The 22,364-nt window shown below is 44.8% G+C and overlaps 1 protein-coding gene across 2 annotated transcripts in view; it reads left to right on the top strand.

Moving 5' to 3' along the window:
• The first annotated feature begins 2,347 nt into the window (after window positions 1-2,347).
• Window positions 2,348-22,364, top strand: part of CHM (CHM Rab escort protein) — a 186,418-nt gene continuing 166,401 nt past the window's right edge. For both annotated transcript variants that reach the window (XM_075007568.1, XM_075007567.1), the window contains exon 1: window positions 2,348-2,402. In XM_075007568.1, coding sequence (XP_074863669.1) covers window positions 2,354-2,402 — 49 coding nt within the window. In that variant the 5' untranslated portion in view covers window positions 2,348-2,353. The remainder of the gene's footprint in view (window positions 2,403-22,364) is intronic.

The following is a 22,364-nucleotide window of genomic DNA, read 5'->3' as shown; positions in this document are numbered from 1 at the left end:
AATGGCCATTTCGAAGTTTACTAATGAAGCGCTGAAATGCATATTCAGCGCTTCATTAGCATGCGGGCGGCAGCGGCGCTTCGAAATTGACGCGCCTTGCCGCCGCGCGGCGCGTCCAGATGGGGCTCCTTTTCGAAAGGGCCCCGCCTACTTCGAAGTCCCCTTATTCCCATGAGCTCATGGGAATAAGGGGACTTCGAAGTAGGTGGCTTCCTTTCGAAAAGGAGCCCCGTCTGGACGCGCCGCGCGGCGGCAAGGCGCGTTAATTTCGAAGCGCCGCTGCCGCCCGCATGCTAATGAAGCGCTGAATATGCATTTCAGCGCTTCATTAGTAAACTTCGACATGGCCATTCGCATGGCCATTTCGAAGTTTGGGGCATGTGTAGACACGGCCCAGGAGTTATGACCGGGCTAGCAGAAGCTGGCCCAGCCCTCCTCCTGGCAATGCTGGGGCCACGACCTGCAACCCAGACCCCTGACAAAGAGATTCCCCTGCCCTCACTCTATCACACTCCCCCGTGCCCGAAGCTGCCCCCACACAAAACCACTGCTATGACATCTTCTGCATCTCCATCCCCTACCCAGATCCCCTCCACTCAAACCAAGAACTGCTCTGACTCTCCATTCCCCTGCCCTCACTCCAGCATCCACCACTTGGTCCCAAGCTACCCATGCCCAAAACCCTGCCCTCTGTTCTCCACTCCCTCCCCTCAGAGCTCCACCACATAAGCCCTCTGCCCTTTCTCCCCCATTCCATACCCTCACTGCAGCATACCCCACCCCTGCCACGAGTCCCCAATCCACCTAGCCCCTGCTCTCACACATACAACACCCACCCTGTACCGCCAGCCCTCCCACAACCCAACTCACCTTCCCCCTCCATTTATTATCTTTGAAGACTCTTGGAGATCCTGGATGATTGTAAAGGGCAAATGCAGTGCCCATCTTTGAAAAAGGAAAGAAGGACAATCCAGGGAACTACAGACCACTCAGCGTTACCTCAGTACCTGGGAAAATAAGAAAAGGGATCCTCAAGGAATCCATTTTAGAGCACTTAGAAGAGGGGAGAGTGATCAAAAGTAGTCAATATGGATTCACCAAGGGCAAGTCTTGCCTGAGCAATCTGATTAACTTCTATGATGAGGTAGAAGACTCTGTGGACATGAGCAAGTCAGTCAATGTGATATACCTTGACTTCAGCAAAGGTTTTGATATGGTCTCCCACAACATTCTTGACCATAAGTTAAGGAAGTATGGATTGAATACATGGACTGTAAGATGGATAGAAAGCTAGCTTGATGGTCAGGCCCAACAGGTAGTGGTCAATGGCTCAGTATCTGGATGTACTTGCCCAAGCAATGTGAGAAAATCTAAGAATTGTGATAACTGACAAGTGTTTAAGTTACTAAAGCAGCATATAACAAGGTAACGGGATGATTTCAATGGAGGCAGGTGACAGCTAGTACTTTCTGGGGCTGTATCATCTTGATGGCTTCCAGACCCACAAAAGGCAAGTGATGGGAGAAGAAGAAAGCCAGCAACTGTCAATTCTTTCATATCTGGCATTCTAGCATCCAGAACTCTCAGATAACTGCATGCTAACCATAAGTAAATGTCTCTTAAGTTTTCCATAAGTACAATAAAGTGAAAATAAATACAGCAAATGCACTATAACGTCACAGTGTATAATCCTAGTGTTGGTAAATAACAGGCTCTGCGTACATCTGTTTGTTTAATACCTAATCTTGTTTTTCTTCAGCGTTCTGCTCTGCCAGGCAACCTCTCTATTATCCACAATATTTGACCGTCCAGCAACCTGCCAGTCCCCCGGCTGCCGAACACGACCACGACCACGTTAACGTATTTGCAAACACGCTGTAGTTTGCGTTTCCTTCCCACGAGGGTTGCCAGCTCCGGCTGCGGCTAGTCTCGCAGAGCGCCCACCCCACCCCTATTCCCTTAACGCCCCAGGGAGCGCGCTGCGGATCGCTGCACGCCGTCGCGGGACCGGCAGCGCCACTTCGCGCTGCAGCTGAGCAGCTTCTCCCTCCGCGCGGGGCACAGCCGGCGGCGAGCCGCGGAAGGGAGCAGGGAGGGATGCCGGACGCGACACGCCCCTTGCTGCGGGGACAGCCCCCCTCCTCTCCGCAGGGCTCTAGGTGGACGGCTGCAGCACATCGCCGGACCGCGCTCTGGTGAGGGTGGGAGCCTGTCCGCTTTCCGCAAGCGCCCAGCCCCGCGCGAGCTCCACCACCCACAATGCACCGCACGGCAGCCGCTTCCGCCAGCAGCCCGCCCAGAATTGCATACTTAGTTCCGCCAGCCCAGGTCACATGATCGACGCTTTTCCAAGATGGCGGACAACCTGCCCTTAGAGTTCGACGTGGTGGTGATCGGAACCGGTAGGAGAGCCACAACCTCGAGCTGTGGCTTTGCTCTGTGGTGTTCCGGGATGCGGGGCAGAGCTGTGGGGCCGGGGGTTGGTGGGACCGTGGAGCCGAGGCGGTGCCTGGCGGGGCTGGCGCTGTGTATGGGGCTGGCGGGACTGATTGAGGCGGAGGCTGTAGCTCTGCGGGCCCGATGGGAGGAGCTGAGGTCCCGGAGGGCTGGATGCCAGGTGTGACCGGGGTCTTTGTGGGGTGGGACTCGAGCACAGAGCTGGGCTCATGTTGGAGGCAGGGAGGAAGTCGCTCGGGGAGAAGTAGACCCCCAAGTGCTGGGGCCAAGGGGGCCGGGTGCTGCTGCTCGGGCACTGAGATCAAGGGGATGGGACTGTGGATGTTGCTGAGGTAAGGATGGGGCTTGCTTGGACTAACAAGGAGATGGATAAGGGGGTGGAACATTGGTCTGCAGTGTGGGTTGAGGCCAGTGCCTGGGAATCAAGAGGAGTGAACTGTGCCTAGGAAGAAGGGAGCAAGGCCTGCTGCTGGGGGGCCAAAGGAGACAGTAGCCTGGGAACCTAGTAGTTCAAACAGGCCCAGGACTCTGGTCGCTACTTCCACTCCAGCTGGAACTCCTGGCCCTTTAAATCGTCACTGAAGTGTGCTCCCAGTATGGCTTAAGATTTGGGGAGGAGTGGAGCACTGAGGGTTAGCTGCTCCACTCCTGCTCCTTCTGCTTGAGGCCTTGCCCCTCTAGGGAGCATGAAGCTCCCTCCCTCCCTGCTGTCTTGGCGAGGGGCCTGGCAGGGCTGCTGGGCCTGCTGTGGGCAGTTGAAATATTGGTGTGAGGGGCAGGTATTTCCTTGGTATCTGTACCCTTTTTAGACTCATATGTATCTATGATCTACAAGAAGTGGCCTTTCTCCTGATTGAGTTAAAATATCTTAACCATTTAAAGCTTTTAAAAATTAAACATTAAGTTGGTAGGATCTGTCTAGTGTGTATACTAGATGTGGAAGATCTTTCTAAGTGTAACTCCTGAATGAGAGCTGATGTTTTAATTTGAGGCAATTTATGGTAGTTTCAAATATCTGTTTGAAACACAGCAAAATATATAGCAGGAAAAAGGTTAAACATTTCTGCTTTTGTGTTCACTTTGAAGGGGATTTTCTGTCCAAATACCTGAACTGAGAACCTGTATGTTCAAATATTTTCTGTTTCGTAGAAGCTCCAAGTTGACATTGGCCTAGCAGTGGCAGGTCTTATTGTAGAAAACCTTGAATTATTGTGATTATTCCTGTATTTTGTACAATACTAAAATTATTGCCAATCAGCACTTTACTTGAGATTCAGTTTTTGAGCCCAATTCTGCAACCAAGTCTGACTAGGTTGATGTAAGTATCTGGATGGAGCTTCATTGGTCTTTTCAGAGGGGTTTGATTGAAAATTGGGGTCAATCTCCATAATTTTTTCTCTTTCTTTTAAAGTAAGCAATCTTTTTTTTTTTTTTTTTTTTTTAACTGAGAAGAATTGCTTTAAATTAGAGAAGTTTTTAAGCAGTGGTTTAAACAACCCATCAGGAAATAATAATTTAAATAAATTTCAGTAAAGTTTTGCATTTCTACTCAGTTATTTCCCAAAAGAAAGATTGATTCCCCTGGGTAAGAAATCATTAACATACTGGTATGAAGTTAAACATAGTGTTTATTCTAAACTTAATGGGATTTTCTACACTAGCTCCCTACTTTGAAGGGAGGATGGTAAGTAGGGTGTTGAGAGTTTAGTAATGAAGTGCTGTGATGCATATGCAGAACTTCATTAAGGAAATCCTCCCGCATCAACTTCGAAGGGTTAAACTTCAGAGTCCCGGCTCTTGTCTAGCTGCAGCTCACCAGCTGGACTTCGAAGTGCCCGGGGCACTTTAAAGTATTGACGGGTGAGCAGCAGCTCGATGCGAGCCGGCTGGTACTTCGAATAGTAACAGAGAGGAAGCCGTGCTAGTCTATACACTATCAAAACAAAAAGCAGTCAAGTAGCACTTTAAAGACTAGCAAAATAGTTTATTAGGTGAGCTTTCGTGGGACAGACCCACTTCTTCAGACCATAGCCAGAACAGAACAGACTCAATATGTAAGACACAGAGAACCAAAAACAGTAAGCAAGGAGGACAAATCAGAAAAAGATAATCAAGGTGAGCAAATCAGAGAGTGGAGGGGTGGGGGGAAGGTCAAGAATTAGACTGAGCCAAGTATGCAGACGAGCCCCTATAGTGACTCAGAAAGTTCCCATCACGATTTAAACCATGTGTTAATGTGCTGAATTTGAATATAAAATATATTTTATAATGACCTAAAGATATGTGTGTTACTGAAGAGGAATTATTGCACCGTTCTGGAAAGAGAATCAGCCGAGTTGGCTTTTATATGAGGGAGGATGGAGTCAGGCTTTTTTCAGTGGTGGCATATGACAGAACAAGAAGCAATGGTCTGAAGCTGCAGTGGAGGGGGTCTAGGTTGGATATTAGGGAAAACTACTTCACTACAATGGTGGTGAAGCACTAGAATGGGTTGTCTAGGGAAGTAGTAGAATCTCCATCATTAGAGGTTTTTAAGGACAGGCTTGACAAAGCCCCTGGCTGGAATGGTTTACCTGGGGTTGGCCTTGCTTTAAGTAGGTTAGTTGGATTAGAGGCTCTCTCTGCCAACCCTTAATCTTTTGTGAGTGTACAAATAAAATTAAATTGGTCACAGTCTTGTTCAGAGTACATACATTTACCTGCATAACCTGTATTCCTGTATATATTCATTTTCCACATGTTTTCCCATTCATCTCATCTTGCTGTAGAATTTCCAGTTTGTTGTTAAATTCATTGTTGTATAATTCTTTTTCGGAAGAAGTGTGTTACTGAGAAGTTTTAATCTGTCAATTCTTTTTAGGTAACAAAAATACTAAAAGCCAAAAAACCCAAAGCAGTTCTTTCCTCTCATCAGTCTTAGAGATGTCAGAAATATGTAAGAAGTCCAGAATATTTTATAGCTCTGAAAAGTGCTTTCTTAAGCCTGACATTGAAGGAGAAGGGTGTTTTTTCCTATTCAGACCCCAGAAGAACAGAGTTATGACTGCAGGGAGAGGCCAGAGTCTGCCTGTAAATCACAAGTTCCAGTTCGCCATTTTGCAGTTCTCTCCACATGTAATTTTCTTCTGTTTCAGATAACTCAAATTTTAGTAATTTAAAATCAATTATGGCTGCTTGCCTCCACATACTCATGTTTAACAGAAAATAAGCAATGTCTGCTTTTGACACAGTCTCCTAGTACACAGGAATCAAGTATAAACCCTTATGACTGACTTGTTGTATATGGCAAATAATTTGTTTTACAATTTATCATGTCTGCAGTGAAATGTTAAGGTGTGTCTATCTGTTTCACTTCTGATTGTAAAACGGGCAGTTTTGAATGCTGGAAATTAATAGAATATGAAAACTGCCTGAAGAAAACACATCTATAATTTTGCTATATGACCGAGTAAATTTTTCTTTGTAATACCTTGACATTTTGAAGGTTAATCTTTGTGGATTAGTAATTGATATGATCTAAGACAAAGGCTATATGCCCTTTGGAGTTCTTGATCCTTGATACATGGAAGTTTATGCCTATAGTTAGTGACATAATAGATCTGCTATTAAAGAGGAATTACACTCTGTTCATCTTTCTAAACTGAGGGCTTTTATCTGATCTTACTAGTTTCAATTTATAAAAGCTGAAACCATAGGGATTTTTACAAAACTTAAAATAAATACAGAAGTTTAGCTGGTGTATTGAAATGGAATTTCAAAGCAAGTCCATGTAGTCATATTTGCCTATATATTTCTAGTGCCCAAAGACTCTAAGTAAGATTAGGGCCGCAGCATACTAGGCACCTTACGGACACACACAAGTTCTGTCCCTCTTTTGAATAGTTTAGCAAGCAGTTCGAGATACGGGAAGCTAAGGGAACTGAAATAAATTATTTAGATTAAGTCTTTGTAAAACTTTTTTTCTTTATATATACTTCAGAGCTATAATTTATCCCTAACTTTCCCTCACCATACTTTTGAGTTAGCTATTTCCTTGCAGAAGTGGGGTTTTGAAGATGACTTAGAAGGAGAAAGCGTGCATGCATGACTGGACTGAAGCATGTACAGTGGCATTTAGTGAGAGGCAGACCAAATGTGTGCTGAAGACAGGCAACTTTTCATGCCTGGGAAAACCCTGTAAGAAGTAAGAGTTAGTAGGAAGATTGAGTTGTGAAGGGCCTTGAAGAGATATACTATTTGTTGTGGTGGAAAACCTAGAATCAGTGGAAGGATTCAAAGACGCAGATTTGTCATCAGGACAAAAGACATGGAAGAAACCAGCAGTTGTATTTTGAATGACTTGAAAGTCCTGATGTGAGTGTAGAGGGGCTAAAATAATCTAAATATGAAACAACGAAGGTCCAAATAAGTTTTAGCTGTATAATGTAATTTCGGGGGGGGGGGGGGGGGGAGGATCCTTTAAAAACAATTGTTTAAATCCGTATCTCTTCCTCATGCATGTCAAGTAAACTCTGAATTTTGGGAGATCCAAGTGTCATCATTTATTAATATCAACATCAACAGTTAAGTGTGGATAGATGTATCACATTGCTTATTTACCTATGGTCTCTGTAACTTTCATTGAAAAGGTAGTGACTTTTTAGTTACGTTTTCCTTGTACTTCAAAATAGATGTTTCATGTATATTGTGTTTTAATTAGCAAGGCAATTCATATCGGAAATAAGTTTTTTTTTCTTTCTTTTTTTAACAGGGTAGAAAAGAATTTGGAAAAACTGACAAATAGGGTGGATTCTCCTTCACTTAATCTTTAAATCAAAAATAGCTCTCTTTCTAAAACTGCTCTGCTTCTATGGTTACAAAATTTTTTATTTGCAGATACCTCAAAAATTTTACATGAAGGTGCAGATCTGTTTGGAGATCTTAAACATAGTAGCTGCATCTACACTAGCTCAAATCTTCAAAATGGCCATTTTGAAGATTTGGGCTAGTGTAGACATGGCCTGTCTGTGTACTCTGAGAAGTCTGTAGGCTTCATGTTGAAAACCACAGTTCTAGTTCAGTTGCAAGATTCTGGACTTGAGAGACAAATTTACAGGGTGAAACTCCATTGCCAATGTAATGTAGGAACTCAGTCTAGATAAATAACATCTTTTTTTTATTATTTTAAACTTTACATCATATGAATCTGTGTCTTTACAATAGCGGTATGACTAAACATCAAACCAAAATTTTCATGTTCTTGTGTGTCTGCATGATGTGAGAGAATCAACAACACAGTAACTACAATAGATTGAGAAATCTTCTGTATATTAAAGTATTTTAATACTTATAAAATGAATGCTGAGCAGTAAATCAGAACTCTGAAACAATACCATGAAAATGTTATTCTGTTAAGTTACCTTTTCCACCCATTTGCCCATCTTTCCTTTGAGCTCCATAAATTAATTTCAAAATGTTATCAATAAAATTGTTTAAATATGGAAACTTCTATATTTGCCATGCACTGGTGTTTTTATATGTGCTAATAATATGCTGTAAGTGAAGAAAAATTATTTGTATCAATCTACATTTTTAAACACACTTAGTAAATAACTCCTCACTGTACAGCGTTACCCAGTAGTTGAACTTTGGTTTATCTTCTCTCTACCATGTCTGGCTGTGCAGAACAGGGTGTTGTGAGAAGTCAGTTGTAGGATATTGCCTTAGTTCTGGGTTTCTCTGCTTTCTGGTTTTTATTTTGTGTTAACTTTTTAATGTAACGATTGGTAATTAATTGTACAAAGCATGATTTTTATAAAATATTAATATTTATGCTGACTTTTTCATGCATATTAGTAATTGAGACCTTCTACCCTTGCATAGTCTTTTTTTTTTTTTTTTGTTTTGGACTATATAACTTGTACATCTGTTAATTTTAGTGATTCAGTTAATTGGTGACATTAGATTTGAATTAGTTCTTATTTCAGGCTCATTTAATTGTTTCCCCATGGTGATCTTAATGAAAATGGAATCTTATACTAAATTGTGGTTGTCAGTTCTCCATCTAATACTGCTCTTCTTTTCCTCCCCCTGATAGCTTCAGAATTAATATAGTGATACTGGTGTAGTAAAGAGAAATGTTGCATTTACTGAAGGAACTGTTTTTTCAGATAGCCAGTTAAATACAAAAGGGGTTTTATGTTGATGAAATGGAAAGAAAATTTAATTTTTTTAATTAAAATTCCATAATTAGTTGTGTTGTGTAAGAATGTATGTGCTACTTACTGTCAGTACTGAGGGTCTAAATCAACAACAGAACTTTCATTATCAAAGTGAAGGTAAATATAGTCTCCCTTTCCTCAGGACCATAGGTATAGTAGGGAACAAACTGCCAAACACGTCAGCTATGTCTACACTAGAAGCATCTGTCTGCAGAAGTTACTGTCAGAAACGATGTTCTGACAAAACGTCTGTCGACAGATTGTAGCCACACATAATATTGGATTGATCTTTTGATCTATTTTGTCAGCCAAAGGGCCCCGCCCCTGCGAGTGTCTGTACAGCTCGTTTGTTGATAAAATGCATTTTGTGCGTAAATGATCCTTGAGTTTTGTCTGCAAAACTTTCTCGTGTATATGTAGCCATCTTGAATTTCCCAGGTTTGAAATTAACATATGGGCTGCGTCTACACTATATTCATCTTTTAAAAAAGAGAAATGCAAATGAGGGAAATTGAAAATGCAAATAAACTGCTAATTTACAAATCTTACACTTAATTTGCATAATCTCTTCCAATCGCGTTTTTGGAAGAGTTTTATTTTGGGGGGGGGGAACCAGTGTTGATGGGGTTGTTTCAGGAAAAAAAGCCCCATTTTTGAAAGAACGCTTCTTCCTGAAACAAAATAGGAAGAAGCGTTCTTTTGAAAACGGGTTTTTTTCGAAAGAACCCCGTCTACACTGTTTTTTTTAAATCTCTTCTGAAAATGTGATTGGAAGAGATTATGCAAATGAAGTATGAGATTTGTATATCAGCAGTTCATTTGGATTTTCAATTTCCCTCTTTCACATTCCTCTTTTGAAAGAGTGATTAGGATAGATGCAGCCATGAAGGTAAGATTGTCCTGCTGTAGCAATATATTTTTGTGACTTCTGTGACATTTTTAGTCATAACGTTTAAGGTTTACATCCTGTTAAAGCCTCTTATGTATAATTACACTTTGAATGTGTTACGTATTTTTGGTCAAACTATGGATTAATTGAAAAATCTGATTTTGTTTAAAATGACATGCATGTCATTAATAAGTCATTACTGCCAATTTGCTCAGACTTTGCTTTTCACAAAATTGTGTTTTAAATTAGTGAGTAGAAGTCCAGAAGGAATTCTGAAAAATAGTAATATCCCATTTCAGAAGGCCTAACCTTGCAAACACTTTACTCACCATCAAAGGCCATAGGATTACTTGCTTGATGAAATTTATACACATTCATATATGTGCAATCTTTGAAATAAGTATAACCAGCATCTTAATCGGCTTGGGGTGTGGGGGAGTACATTGTGAACTTCAGATATATTCACGTTTTTACAGAAAAAGTCATAAACTTAATTACTTGAAAATATGTACCTGTAAAATGACACAACAATTACTCAGGCTCATGCACTTCTCTTTAAAAAGAGAACATCATACACAAACCAATTCAGTAATAGTGGAGTCATGGTTGAAATCCATTTGAGTTAAGAGTGATGCTGTCTCTAACGTAGTGCCTTTTTATTGTAACAATGCAGGTGAAACATGTAGTGTCCACTCTAAACTGAATTGCCTTTTTAGGTTGGATGATGCCATAATATTAACTTTATGTAAACTTGTCTGATATTGTATAAAGCCTACTTAGCTTCTGATTAAGTTGTAAAATAAAGCATGTTATTCTCTAAAAGGCGGTTGTATTCACATATTTTGCCTGCCAGTAATGCTAACTTTTTTTAAAAAGTTATTCTTTATAAAAGCAGTCACAGTAAATTTTCTAGTTCTATGCAATTTTCTTTCTATTCTGGTCTTCCCTGGTTATAAATAACACATGAAATGACTTTCAAGGTAGAAAGCAAGAATCTATTTTGAAATATTCTGTAAAATAAAGAGTGATTTATGGTTTCATATGATTTTGGCTGAAAGCACTCGGGCTTTGCCAGGTCATCAAAGTCCCGTCAGGGGAATCTATTATTTATTGTTCGATACGCTGAGAGTAGTGTAAGTACTTTATTTTATGTTTATCTTATGTAAGTATAGTGTTAGAAAAAAATCAATTCCATATACTAATACAGTTTTTAAGCTATATCCTGGAAAAGTAACCTAAATATTATAGATGTGAATTATAAAGCACAACATTAGCAATTCTGCTCTAACAGAGCTTTGAAAAATGAAAAACTCCCAATGTTGTTAAAAGATATTTTGGGATGTACCTAGGGACTTTCTCTCTCTAATTTGATAATTAGCTTCCTCTTCTGATATTTTGGTTGCTCTGTTTTTCATAAGTAAGCACTCTCCATTTTATACAAGGAAAATAGTTAGGCACATGATAGGAAAAACTGGACAGGATGAGTTTGTTACCAGAGCACATGACATTCATGTGAGTTTCTGAAATATGATCTTCCCATCTTGGTAACTAAATGATAACTAAAGATATTTGTTTACTCTCAGGCTAGCAGAGTGGCATTGACTTGTAGTATTAATGTTTATAAATCAGGGACAAGAGCTAAATTGTTTTTTGTAAAAAGGTAATTCTCGATCCATTTATGTGTCAAGTGAACAAGGCAGATTTTCACAGCCACAGCTAAGCCACTTCTGTGCTACAAGTATATTCGGAAAATCTGGCCCTCTTTCAAAGAAGCCCACAGAGCGTCTACACACAAAACAGACTCTTTGAAAGGAAATCGAAAGAACATGACCCTACTTTTGAAAGTGCTCCTCCATAAGAAAGCACCCTTTTGGAAAGAAAAGACGTGTAGGTGCTCCATGGGCTGGCTGCTCTCTTGAAAAGGGGTTCTCTATGGCACCGGCCAGCCGGGGTGTGGAGACACCCTGGCCAGTGGCAGCACAGATTTATGTTTCCTGCGTCCGGCCTCCTTTAAAGCCGCACAGACCCAGAAACCTCGTGGCAGGAAGCTGAGAGTGTGCTGGCAGCAAAGGCACAAGCCACCTGCCCTCGCAGCTACCCCCCTCAACTTTTAAAGAGTGCTATGGCCAGCTGCCAGTCCCCCACAGGAGCCCAGCCAGGCACAGAAGAAAAGGGCTCCTGCCTGGATGAAGCTGGAGCTTTGTGACCTCCTTGGGCTGTGTCATGAGAAGGAGGTCCTGAGGGACATGGGCAACAAGCAGTGTAATGCGGCCACCTTCACCTGCCTTATGACTGGCCTGGGCACCCAGAGACACCCTCCCCACACTCGGGAGCAAGTCCAGAACAAACTGAAGGAGCTCTGGCAGGGCTATGCCTAGGTCTGGGATTCAGCTCTCCAGTCAGGGGTAGGTCCTGTAAACTGCCCCTAGTAATGGGACTTCTGGAGCCTCCCGGGACAGCTCACTGCCACCCTTCATTGACAAGTTGGATGTTCAGTGCTGGATGAGCCACACCCTGAGGCCAAGGAGGAGCTGGGACCCTGAGGCTACACCACATACTTGGAGCCGCACATGAATTGTCCCATCGAGGAGGGGGACCTGGTGATCGACCACCCCTCGTGTTCGTCCAGCTGGGCATTGCTGGACATCTGCGAGGGACCCTCCGGAAAGTACCCGGTTGGGGTGCACACCCCAGCTCTTGGGATGGGGATGCCACAGCTGCGACCAGGACACCCGTATACCCAGCAGGCCCAGGCCAGCCACATCCCAAGTGGCCGTGGCTCCCAGTCCACTGTAATGGCCACTGGCAATACTCAACACCTGCCCCCCATGGGTAGTGCTGTGAGCTGCATGCATGGGGAGAGCGTAAGGGGCTAGACTGTGCCCAGGGCCTGCCCCACATAGGCAGGGACTCCCTCAGTGCCTGCAATACCCTATGGCCACCATGCTGTCGGACAGGCGGCTGTGGGGGTGCTGCCCATGGGGTAGTACTGAGGGCATGACACGCCATGCTGTCTGTCTCGTCTCTTCCATCTGTACAACTGTGCCATCAGAGGACCAGGAGAGTCCCATTCCATTTGTCATCCCAGACAGCCCACTAGAGGCAGAGGGGAAGGCCCAGCACCACTTTGGTCCCATACCAGGAGAGCACAGAGGCGGTCAGGATACGCTGCCACCATCTGTCACTAGGCAAAGGTGTCTGAGCATTGCTTCCAGCTGGAAGAGGCAGACGTAGCCTGGGAGGACCTTGTGGGCAGCCTCTGGGAGATAATCTTGGTCCTCAGGGACACCTGACCCCCACCAAAGCCCTCCCACAGCCCTACCTCCCCTTACTTCCCTCCCCATCCCAGCCCCACTGGGGACCCTGAACCTGGAGTGGGAGGGGATCCAGGGATTGATGGAGCTCACGGCCCTCCACCCCTGCCCTGGACTAATGCCCTGCCCCTCCAGGTTGAGCTGCTCCTCCTTTTCTCCCTAGGTTGAGGTTCTCCCCATCCCAGGTTGAGCTGCTCCTCTTTCCCCAGTCTCCCGATGTATATAGTTTGCTCCTGTTCACCACAGTATGTACTTCTGTTCACTCTTTGAATTAACCGCATAGTTAACAGTTTTTGTTAAACATTTTATTTTTCCACCAACCCTGTGTCCCATGCTCATGGTAGGGGGACAGTAAGGGGTGGATGTGTGTGCATATGGGGGGGCTGTGTTGGGGGGGGCAGTGTGGGGTAGTGGTCACTGGGGTCTGTGAGCAAAGCTGTCATGAAGGTCCTCCCTGATGTGGACTCTGTCCTGTCTGGGTCTGGTGACTTGGGGCAGCTGGCGGCTGTTGGCAGCTGTTGGCTGTTTGTTGCCAGGGCTGGACTTGGCTGCCCACCCCTGGATGAATGCCATCCCCTTTCCCTCCACAATGTTGTGGAAGGTGTATCAGGTTCCCACAACCTGTCATTCTGCAGCCCAACTTCCAGGCGCATCAGGAGTCACCTGAAACAGCCCTTCAGGTGCCTGAATGCACACTTGATAACATTGTGGGTCTGGTTAAGCCTGACATTGAAAAGCTCTTGGATGGGGTCCAGGTGGTCAGTATAGGGCTGTATTAGCCAGGGCTGCAGGGGGTGCGTTATATCCACCACCACGCAGTGGGTCATGGTGGCATCCCCAACCGGGAACTCCCATTGGAAAATGCATGTCCCTGCCTTCATGTGCCAGCTGAGGCTTCTGGAACACATGAGCATTGTGTGTCTGGCCTGGCCAGCCCATGCAGATGTCCATGAATCAGCCTTTTGTGTCTACCAAGGCCTGGAGCACTACCGAGTGGTAGTCTTTTCTGTTAATAAAGCAGCTGGTGCTGTGTTCTGGGGTGTGAATGGGGATGTATGTCCCGTCCAGGGTGCTGAAGCAGTTCAGGAAACAAAGTGTGGTGAATGTCATGATGGCTGCATCCAGATCCCCCACATGGGACGACCCTATGGAGCAGCGTGGTGTTGATGGCCCGGATGGCCTGCATGGTATGGAGGGCATGCATTCTGTGAGGGTGTGATGTGGTATGCCTGGACCCTGCTGCCAAGGGTATCTCTTGCCTGGGAGTCCCCTCCTCCTTCCCTGTAGCAGGTATGTGACCTGAGCATGCCTTACATCCATGAGGACAGCCCCGACAGTCACCTTCCCCACGCCAGACTAGTGCCCCACGGAGCAGTAGCTGTCAGCTTCCAGATGCCAATGGTGACGGTGGCCCGCTTCTCGAGGGGAAGCGTGGGCCACCTGCAGATGTCCTGGTGTCTAAGGGTGGGGGTGAGCCAGTTGCAGAGCTCCAGGAAGGTCTGCTTGCTCGTACAAAGGATCTGGAGCCTTCTGGTGTCATCCTACTCCCCCATCACTAGCTGCTGCCACCAGTAGGCACTGCTGGGGTGGCTCCAGAGGCACCAGGGCACCCCGGGAAGGCGCTGGCAGGATCCCCAGTAGGGGAACTCCACATCCTCAGTGGGGAAGGCTCACTCACTGGGGCAGGTGGAGGGTGGCTGCGACCACCATGGCCAGCAAGCTGACTCCGGCGTCCAGGAAGGCAAGCTCTAGTAGTGCGAGTAGCTGATGGGGATCCATAGGGTGTTGTGCTGTCCATCTGGTCACTGCACCAGCTCTGCATTGCTTGGGGGAGCTTGGCAGGCCTCAGCGTCTGCAGGGTGGGGTTTTTTGGTAGGGGTCCTTTAAAGGATTGGCTAGCTGTGGCCCCCAGAAGGGCTTAGCAGCCACGTGACCCCATCTGCGGCGTTGCCTGTTCCGTTCTTTCAAAAGACCAGCTGTAGCTGTGTGGACGCTCTGTCGAAAGAGTGGATTGAAGGCTCGATCAGCTTTTTGTGTGTAGACCTGCTCTTTCTAAAGACATTCTTCTGGGGGATATCTTCCGGAGTGCTTCTTTCAGAAGAGCGCTGTAGTGTAGATGTAGCTCTGAAGTTTTTGGTATCCATTTTCTTTTCTTTCTTGGTGACCTTTTCACCTGAATGACTTGGAAAGGTGATTTTTTTGCTCTAAGTGCCCGTTCTATTTGGAGCAGTGCTTCTCTTTTCTAATTAATTCCTGTTTGGACATCACAACTAAAAGCTTCTCGCACAATGGAGCTGTTATGCAAGTCTTTTCAGAGGCCTTTTAGAAGCAACAGATTTGTTTTTATTCCTACCTCAATCTTGGTGGCATCAGGAATATCTGAAACAAGAATCAGAATTGTAAACACACATGCTATGTGAGGCAAGGTGAAAGAGCAAAGCAGAATATCTGTAGTCACATCCTGTGCCAAAGACCTCTGGAGAGCAGAGGCTTCCATAATTCTGTAACCTTGCATCCAATCATGTGGTGTGTGGTTAGTAGAGTACCACATATCACCGTTTATCAGACACCAGAGTCAAGTTCTCTGCTGAGTACTTTGAATGGATTGGTTATTCTGTTGGAGAAGACCTCCCCATCTTAAGGTCAAATGTTAGACCACCTGTTTTGGCATAATGGGGAGCCAATCAGGTTTTATTAAAACTCCTGTTTGCTTTTAGTTTGGAATCTCTTTAAGTAATATGAGAAACATTCCAATGTAAAGTATTGGAAAATTCCTGTCTGTTCATCTTGGTATGTCTAATCCGAAAAATTTGTGTGTTGTTTTTGTGTAGAAGATTCCAACAGGAGGAGGACTTAGTTTGAAACAAGACAGATTACCAGTAACTCATCCACTTTTAAGTAACTGATGCATCTCCTGCACATACAGTTTTGGGCAATTAAATCCTCTTTTGTGACTGTGCACACATCTCTTTATCAGCAGGGTGAATACATAACTTTATAAACAGTGCAGGATCAGAACACCTTTCTGAAAGGAGGAAGAAGGAAAAAAGTGGACAAACATCTTGGAAGATTCAGATACAAGTCAGACAAAAACATCTGCATCTTTTTTTGCTCTACTAAGCTCTCTTTGTGGATGTTGTCCACTGTGACCTTTCAACATGCATCAACTTTTAAGTTAGTGCCTTTTTCTTTTCCTTTTGTGGATATGTTGGTTTAGTGTTGTCTATATTTATGCATTTACTATGTTTATATGTGTATGTGTTCCCAGGATATTTTTGTCCTTTATTCAGACTTCTCTGGTTCTTGACATATAAATAATACTGCCAGTTTCTTGTACTTGTAAGTACTCAGAACTGGCCATTCAGAAACGATTTCTGCATCATAAATAATTTGATATCAAATAGGTTAATGCAAAAGCTTTTAATATAGCTAAAACTATATATATAATATATTGTTAGTTTTGTGAATGGGGTAGTTTTGAGAGGAGTTCTTCTGGTGAAGGGGGGAGCAATTTACAACATCTTGGGGTAAGTGGCTGTTTGGAATGTGCGAGTGTGTGCTTGCGGGTTCAGGGCTTGAGTTTGTTTTGTTTGGCGTTTTGAGTGCTGAGCTGTGTTTGTTTGTTTGAAAGGGTATGTGCTCAGGCTGGCAGTTTGAAGCTGTGAGCCTTAATTAGGACTTGAAATCAAAAACTCTTTGCTCATTGGTTGAGCCGTAGCCAGAGTGGGGGACTATCAGGAAGGCCAGAGCTTTATAAACCCTGCTGGTAAGTGACCAGGTAGCTTGCGACCAGGGCGTTTGCTAACAGGAGGGAGTTTTGAGAGGGGAGTTTAGAAGGGGGGCATTTAGAGGGTGCTGGTTACTTCTGACTACCTTTGGATGTAAAACTTTGTATAACTATACCCCAAACATTCAAATAAAAGTCCCGTATATAATCAAATTTGTTCTTAGGAGAAAATGCAGGCAGAAGCCCAGCAGCAGAGTGGGGGCTATCCTGTTTATTGCATCAAGTGTAACATGTATGATTACGTGCCCTGTGGGCAGGTGGCATATGTGCACACCTGGTGTAAGGAGCTCCTGACCCTCATAAACCAAGTTCGGGCTTTGGAACCCAGGCTGGCTGAAGTGGAGGAGTTTAGGGAGGCAGAGAGATTTGTTGGAGGCTTTCCAGGACACCGTAGTCCTGCACCACCTCCAGTCAGACAGCCTCAGTGCTGTTAAGGAAGATGAAAGGCTCAGGGGAAGAGAACAGTCAATGGAAGCAGAGGGAAATCATCCCACAGTCGGGACCCTCCTTTCAAAGGATGTTATGGTATCCTTTTGCACTGAGGATACTTCTCTGGGGGAGGGAACACCAGTTGTTAGAAGAGGCAAATGTTAGCAGTGGGTGATTCAATCATTAGAAACCTAGACAGTTGGCTTTGTGATGAGCGGGAGAACCGTATGGTGACTTGCCTTAAAGATAAAAAGGTATCTTTTAAAAAGTGGAAGTCCAGTCCTAGTGTGGTAAATAAGAAGGAACATAAACGCTGCCAAATTAAGTGTAAAAATGTAATAAGAAAAAAAGAGAGATTTTGAGGAACAGCTAGTGAAAAACTCAAAAAGTAATAGCAAAATGTTTTTTAAGTACATTAGAAGCAGGAAGCCTCCTAAACAATCAGTGGGGCCCCTAGATGATCGAGATACAAAAGGAGCAATCAAGGATGATAAAGCCATTGGGGAGAGACTAAATGATTTCTTTGCTTCAGTCTTCACAGCTGAGGGTGTTAGGGAGATTCCCAAACCTGCACCGTTCTTTATGGGTGGTGAATCTGAGGAACTGTCCCGCATTGAAGTGTCATTAGAGGAGGTTTTGGAACAAATAAAAAACTTAACAGTAACAAGTCACTGAGACCAGATGGCATTCACCCAAGAGTTCTGAAAGAACTCAATATGAAATTGTAGAATTATTAACGGTGATTTGTAACCTATCCTTTAAATCACCTTCTGTACCCAAGGACTGGAAGACAGTCAATGTAACATCAATATTTAAAAAAGGCTCTAGAGGCAACCCTGGCAATTACAGACCTACGAGTCTAACGTTAGTACTGGGCAAATTAGTCAAAACAATAGTGAAGTATAAAATTGTAAGATGCGTAGAAGAACATAATTAGGTGGGCAAAAGTCAACATGGGTTCTGTAAAGGGAAATCATGTCTTACTAATCTATTAGATTCTTTGAAGGGGTTAACAAACATGATGACAAGGGGGATCCAGTAGATACAGCATTCTTAGATTTCCAGAAAGCCTTTGATGAAGTCCCTCACCAAAGGCTCTTGTGTATATTAGGTTGTTATGGGGTAAGAGGGAAGATCCTTTCATGGACTGAGAATTGGTTAAAAGACAGGAAACGCAGGTAGGAATAAATGGTAGACTGTCTGAGTGGAGCAGGTTAACAAGTGGTGTTCCCCAAGCATCAGTCCTAGGACAAGCCCTATTCAACTTATTCATAAATTGACTAGAGAAAGGGGTAGGTAGTGAGGTGGTAAAGTTTGTGGATGATACTAAACTGTTTAAAATAGTCAAGACAAAAGCAGACTGTGAAGAACTTCAAAAAGATCTCACCAAACTGAGTGATTGCGTAACAAAATGGCAAATTAAATTTAATGTGGATAAGTGTAAAGTAATGCACATGGGGAAAAAATAACCCCAAGTACACATTTAATATGCTGGGGGCTAATTTAGCTATAGCTAATAAGGAAAGAGATCTTTGGGTTATCGTGAATAGTTCTCTGAAAACATCCACACAGTGTGCAGCACCAGTCAAAAAAGCAAATAGGATGTTAGGAATTATTAAAAAAGGGATAGAAAATAAGAGAATATTTTACTGCCCCTTTATAAAACTATGGTACACTCACATCTTGAATACTGTGTACAGATGTGGTCTCCTCACGTCAAAAAAGATATTTTGGCATTAGAAAAGGTTCAGAAGAGGGCAACTAAAATGATTAGGAGTTTGTAACGGGTCTCATATGAGGAGAAGCTAAAGGGACTGGGACATTTAGGTCTAGAAAAGAGGAGACTGAGGCGGGGATAGGATAGAGATATTTAAAATCATGAGTGGTGTGAAGAGTGTGAAAAAAGAGAAATTACTTACTTATTCCCATAACACAGGAACTAGAGGATACCAAATGAAATTAATGGGTAGCAGGTTTAAAACTAACAAAAGAAAGTTCTTCTTCACTCAGTGCATAGTTAACCTGTGGAACTCCTTGCCAGAGGAGGCTGTGAAGGTTAGGACTGTGTGAGAATTCAAAGAAGAGCTAGATAAATTCATGGAGGTTAGGTCCATAAAAGGCTATTAGCCGGGGGTAGGAATGGTGTCCCTGGCCTCTGTTTGTCAGAGGCTGGAAATGGATGGCAGGAGACAAGTTGCTTGATCATTGCCTTTGGTCCACACCCTCTGGGGCACCTGGCACTGGCAACAGTTGGCAGATGGGATGCTAGGCTAGATGGACCTTTGGTCTGACCCAGTAATGGCCATTCCTGTTGTCTTATGTTCTTTTACGTGTCTGGGTGTTTGTTTTTGTTTTTTTTAAATGTTATCGTGGCTCACCTCCACAATTTTTTTTGAAATTTTAATGTATTCTTATGCGTTATGTGGCAATAGTTCAATACCATAAATTATAGGAGAAGTAATTTTGGAAGTACACAAAAGACTGAAAAGTTACATGCCGAGGAAACCTATTCAAACTTTAGAAATTTCTAGTGATTTTTTTTTTAAGAAATGGTGCTACTAAGAGGAATAAGCATTTAGCAACTAAATTAAATTATACTTAAATGATAATTTAAATAAAATGAAGTAGTGAGTTGTATTTTAGGGAAACTGAACTGTGCTTGTTGGTTCTACAGTGTAAATGAACTCTGAGGTTTTTAAAAAGCATAGTGGAATTGTAGCCAATCAGGCTTGGGTTCCCCAGAAATGAGGCTGCACCCAGAAGGCGAGTGCTATATTTGGTTTATTGAAAGCGCGTGACCCCCGTGATAGGAGCCCCGGAGATGCCGCAGTCACCAGTGGGGAAAAACCCGACGCGTTGGAGCTTCGCTCGGGGAGAGGCTCTGTAACAGGCCTCCTAACACTAGCTGATAAAGCTCAACTCATTTAACATAAGATTGCCTAAAATTGCCTATGCATTCCTATCACTATCTCTTGTGGCCTACTGCCAGTGTAGCCCTGAAGTCTTGGCAAGCGCGCCTCATTCTGCAGTAGTTCCCATGGCAGGGTTAGTTATTTTGCAGCTTTTCACCTTGCACAGACTGGTCTGTTTAGATTCTCCTGAGGATTCACAGAGGGGTCGGACTGCACTCTCGACCATTATAATGTCTTCTCGCACCCTGCACTCCTCCCCGCGACCCCTTTGTGAATTCCGAGGCTAGTAGGAATCAAGTGAGGTGGTTGATGCTCTGCTGGCAACACAGTGTGTACCTGTGGAACAGGCTTGACAACAGCATATGAGAGCAGTGAAAGCAAAGTTACACAAAAGGGTATAGTTTTGCAAGAGAGCAGGAGTAGCACTGACACCTATAAAGCATGTGTTCATGAGCTGTCCCACGGCCATACTGTGGGGCAGACAAAAGGCAGACGCATTGATGGCAGTCTGTGCCAACGTTACCCATACGTTGGAGCTGTTACTGCTACATGGGCCCCACTCTGAGGCCGTTGCTACAGCAGTCCAGAGGTACCCATGACCCACCCCAATAAGGGGAGTGGGGTCCGTACAGTAACAGGGGCGACGCCCATGACCCACTTAGTGTTCTGCAAAGCCCACACCACTGCTAGGATCTGCTTTTCCAGGGGGGTGTACCCACCTTTGGCTCCACGAAGGGTTCGTGACCAGAAGCTGATAGGTTCTTTTCGCTGGGTTTCTACCCGCTGCCACAGACCCCAGGACGCCACGTCACCGATGGTTGTTACCTTCAGTTCAAATGGTTGGCCCTGCGGCGGTGCAGTGAGGCGGGCGTGTGCCACCACTGCCTCTTTCCAGAGGTCGAAAGCTCGTTGGTGCTTCTCTGTCCAGTTCCACTGGGTGGCTTTGTGCACAAGCTCCTGTAAAGGATGCATAAGAAAAACAAGGTGCGGGATAAAAGCACACCAGAAGCTGAAAAGGCCCAGAAAGGTTTGCAACTGCTGTTTAGACGAGGGTGTGGGTAACGCCTGGATGATATGCCGCACTTTTGGCGGAATGCATTTGTTTGTACCCATCCACAGTACACCCAAGTAGACCACACTAGTGGCTGGCCCCTGCACTTTCTTGGGGTTAATAGCTCACCCCCGTTCCTGCAAACCTGTTACGACGGTGTCTAGGGCAGCTTGAACAGTCAGTTCATCTGGTCATGAGATCATAACGTTGTCGATGTAGTGGTAGCAGGCCGTCTGGTCAGGGGGGTCCAGACGCTCCAGACCGGCCTGCACTAGCTGATGGCAGATCGTCGGGGAGTGCTTAAAGCCCTGTGGTAACACGGTAAACGTGTACTGCTTTGTTAGCCACGTGAAGGCAAACTGCTCTTGACTCTCGGGATGAATGTCAATAGAAAAAAACACATTGGACAGGTCTATGACTGCATGCCACGGCAAGGCCGCCACAGTGATGCGCTCCAGGATGGTAACCATGTCTGGAACTATGGCCGTAAGCTCTGGGCTCACCTTATTTAGTTCCTGATAGTCCACTGTCATGCGCCACGATCCATCCGGCTTCTTCACTGGCCAGATGGGGCTGTTGAAGGCGCTCAGCGTGGGGCAAATAATCTCCACCTGTAGCAATGCAGCAATAGTGTCACTAATCTCGTGCTCTCCACCAGGAATGCGGTACTGCTTGACTGACACCAGGGTCTGGGGGACCGGCAGGCACACAGGGTCCCAGTTGGGATGTCCCTGCAGTAGGGGCTCCACAGTTCTGATTGCCCGAATGTAGCGGGGGTGCCCAAAGGCAAACAGCCCATACTATGTGTCCACACACTGGCCATGCAAGACATCCATTCCAATGATGTATTCACCCAAAGGGTGCAACCAGCACAGTTGCCCAAAAGGGAGGGGCTTTCCCCAGCTTGAGGGTGACCTCCACCGAATAAGCGGTGGTCTCCGCTCCTCCGAGGCCCTGCACAACCACTGCATGACCCACAGTCTGTGTAGAATGCAGAATGGTCACCTCAGCTCCAGTGTCTAACAGAGCTAACACATGGTGCTCCCCTCCCCAGGGCCACTTGATGGTTAACAGGACGAATGTGCGCCAGTCCCCTGCTACCTGTTGCACCGCCACAGCCCATACTGCAGGGGACCCGTCTCCCCATCACTTCCTAGGGGGAAGGGTCCAGTCGACTGGGGCGCTGGGCTCGGTCCTCCCACCAGCTCCTGTACCTTTCTGTGGTGCCTCAGTCTCGCCCGCCCTCTTGGAGGCACCCAGATCCTCACTCCTCTGCGTAGGCGGCAGTTGTAACCAACGCTTGTACAAGTCTGGTGCTGGCAAAC

Source organism: Carettochelys insculpta, chromosome 13 (genome assembly GCF_033958435.1).
Source record: "Carettochelys insculpta isolate YL-2023 chromosome 13, ASM3395843v1, whole genome shotgun sequence".
In the NCBI taxonomy this organism is placed as follows: domain Eukaryota; kingdom Metazoa; phylum Chordata; order Testudines; family Carettochelyidae; genus Carettochelys; species Carettochelys insculpta.
This window is presented reverse-complemented; position numbering and strand designations above follow the sequence as displayed.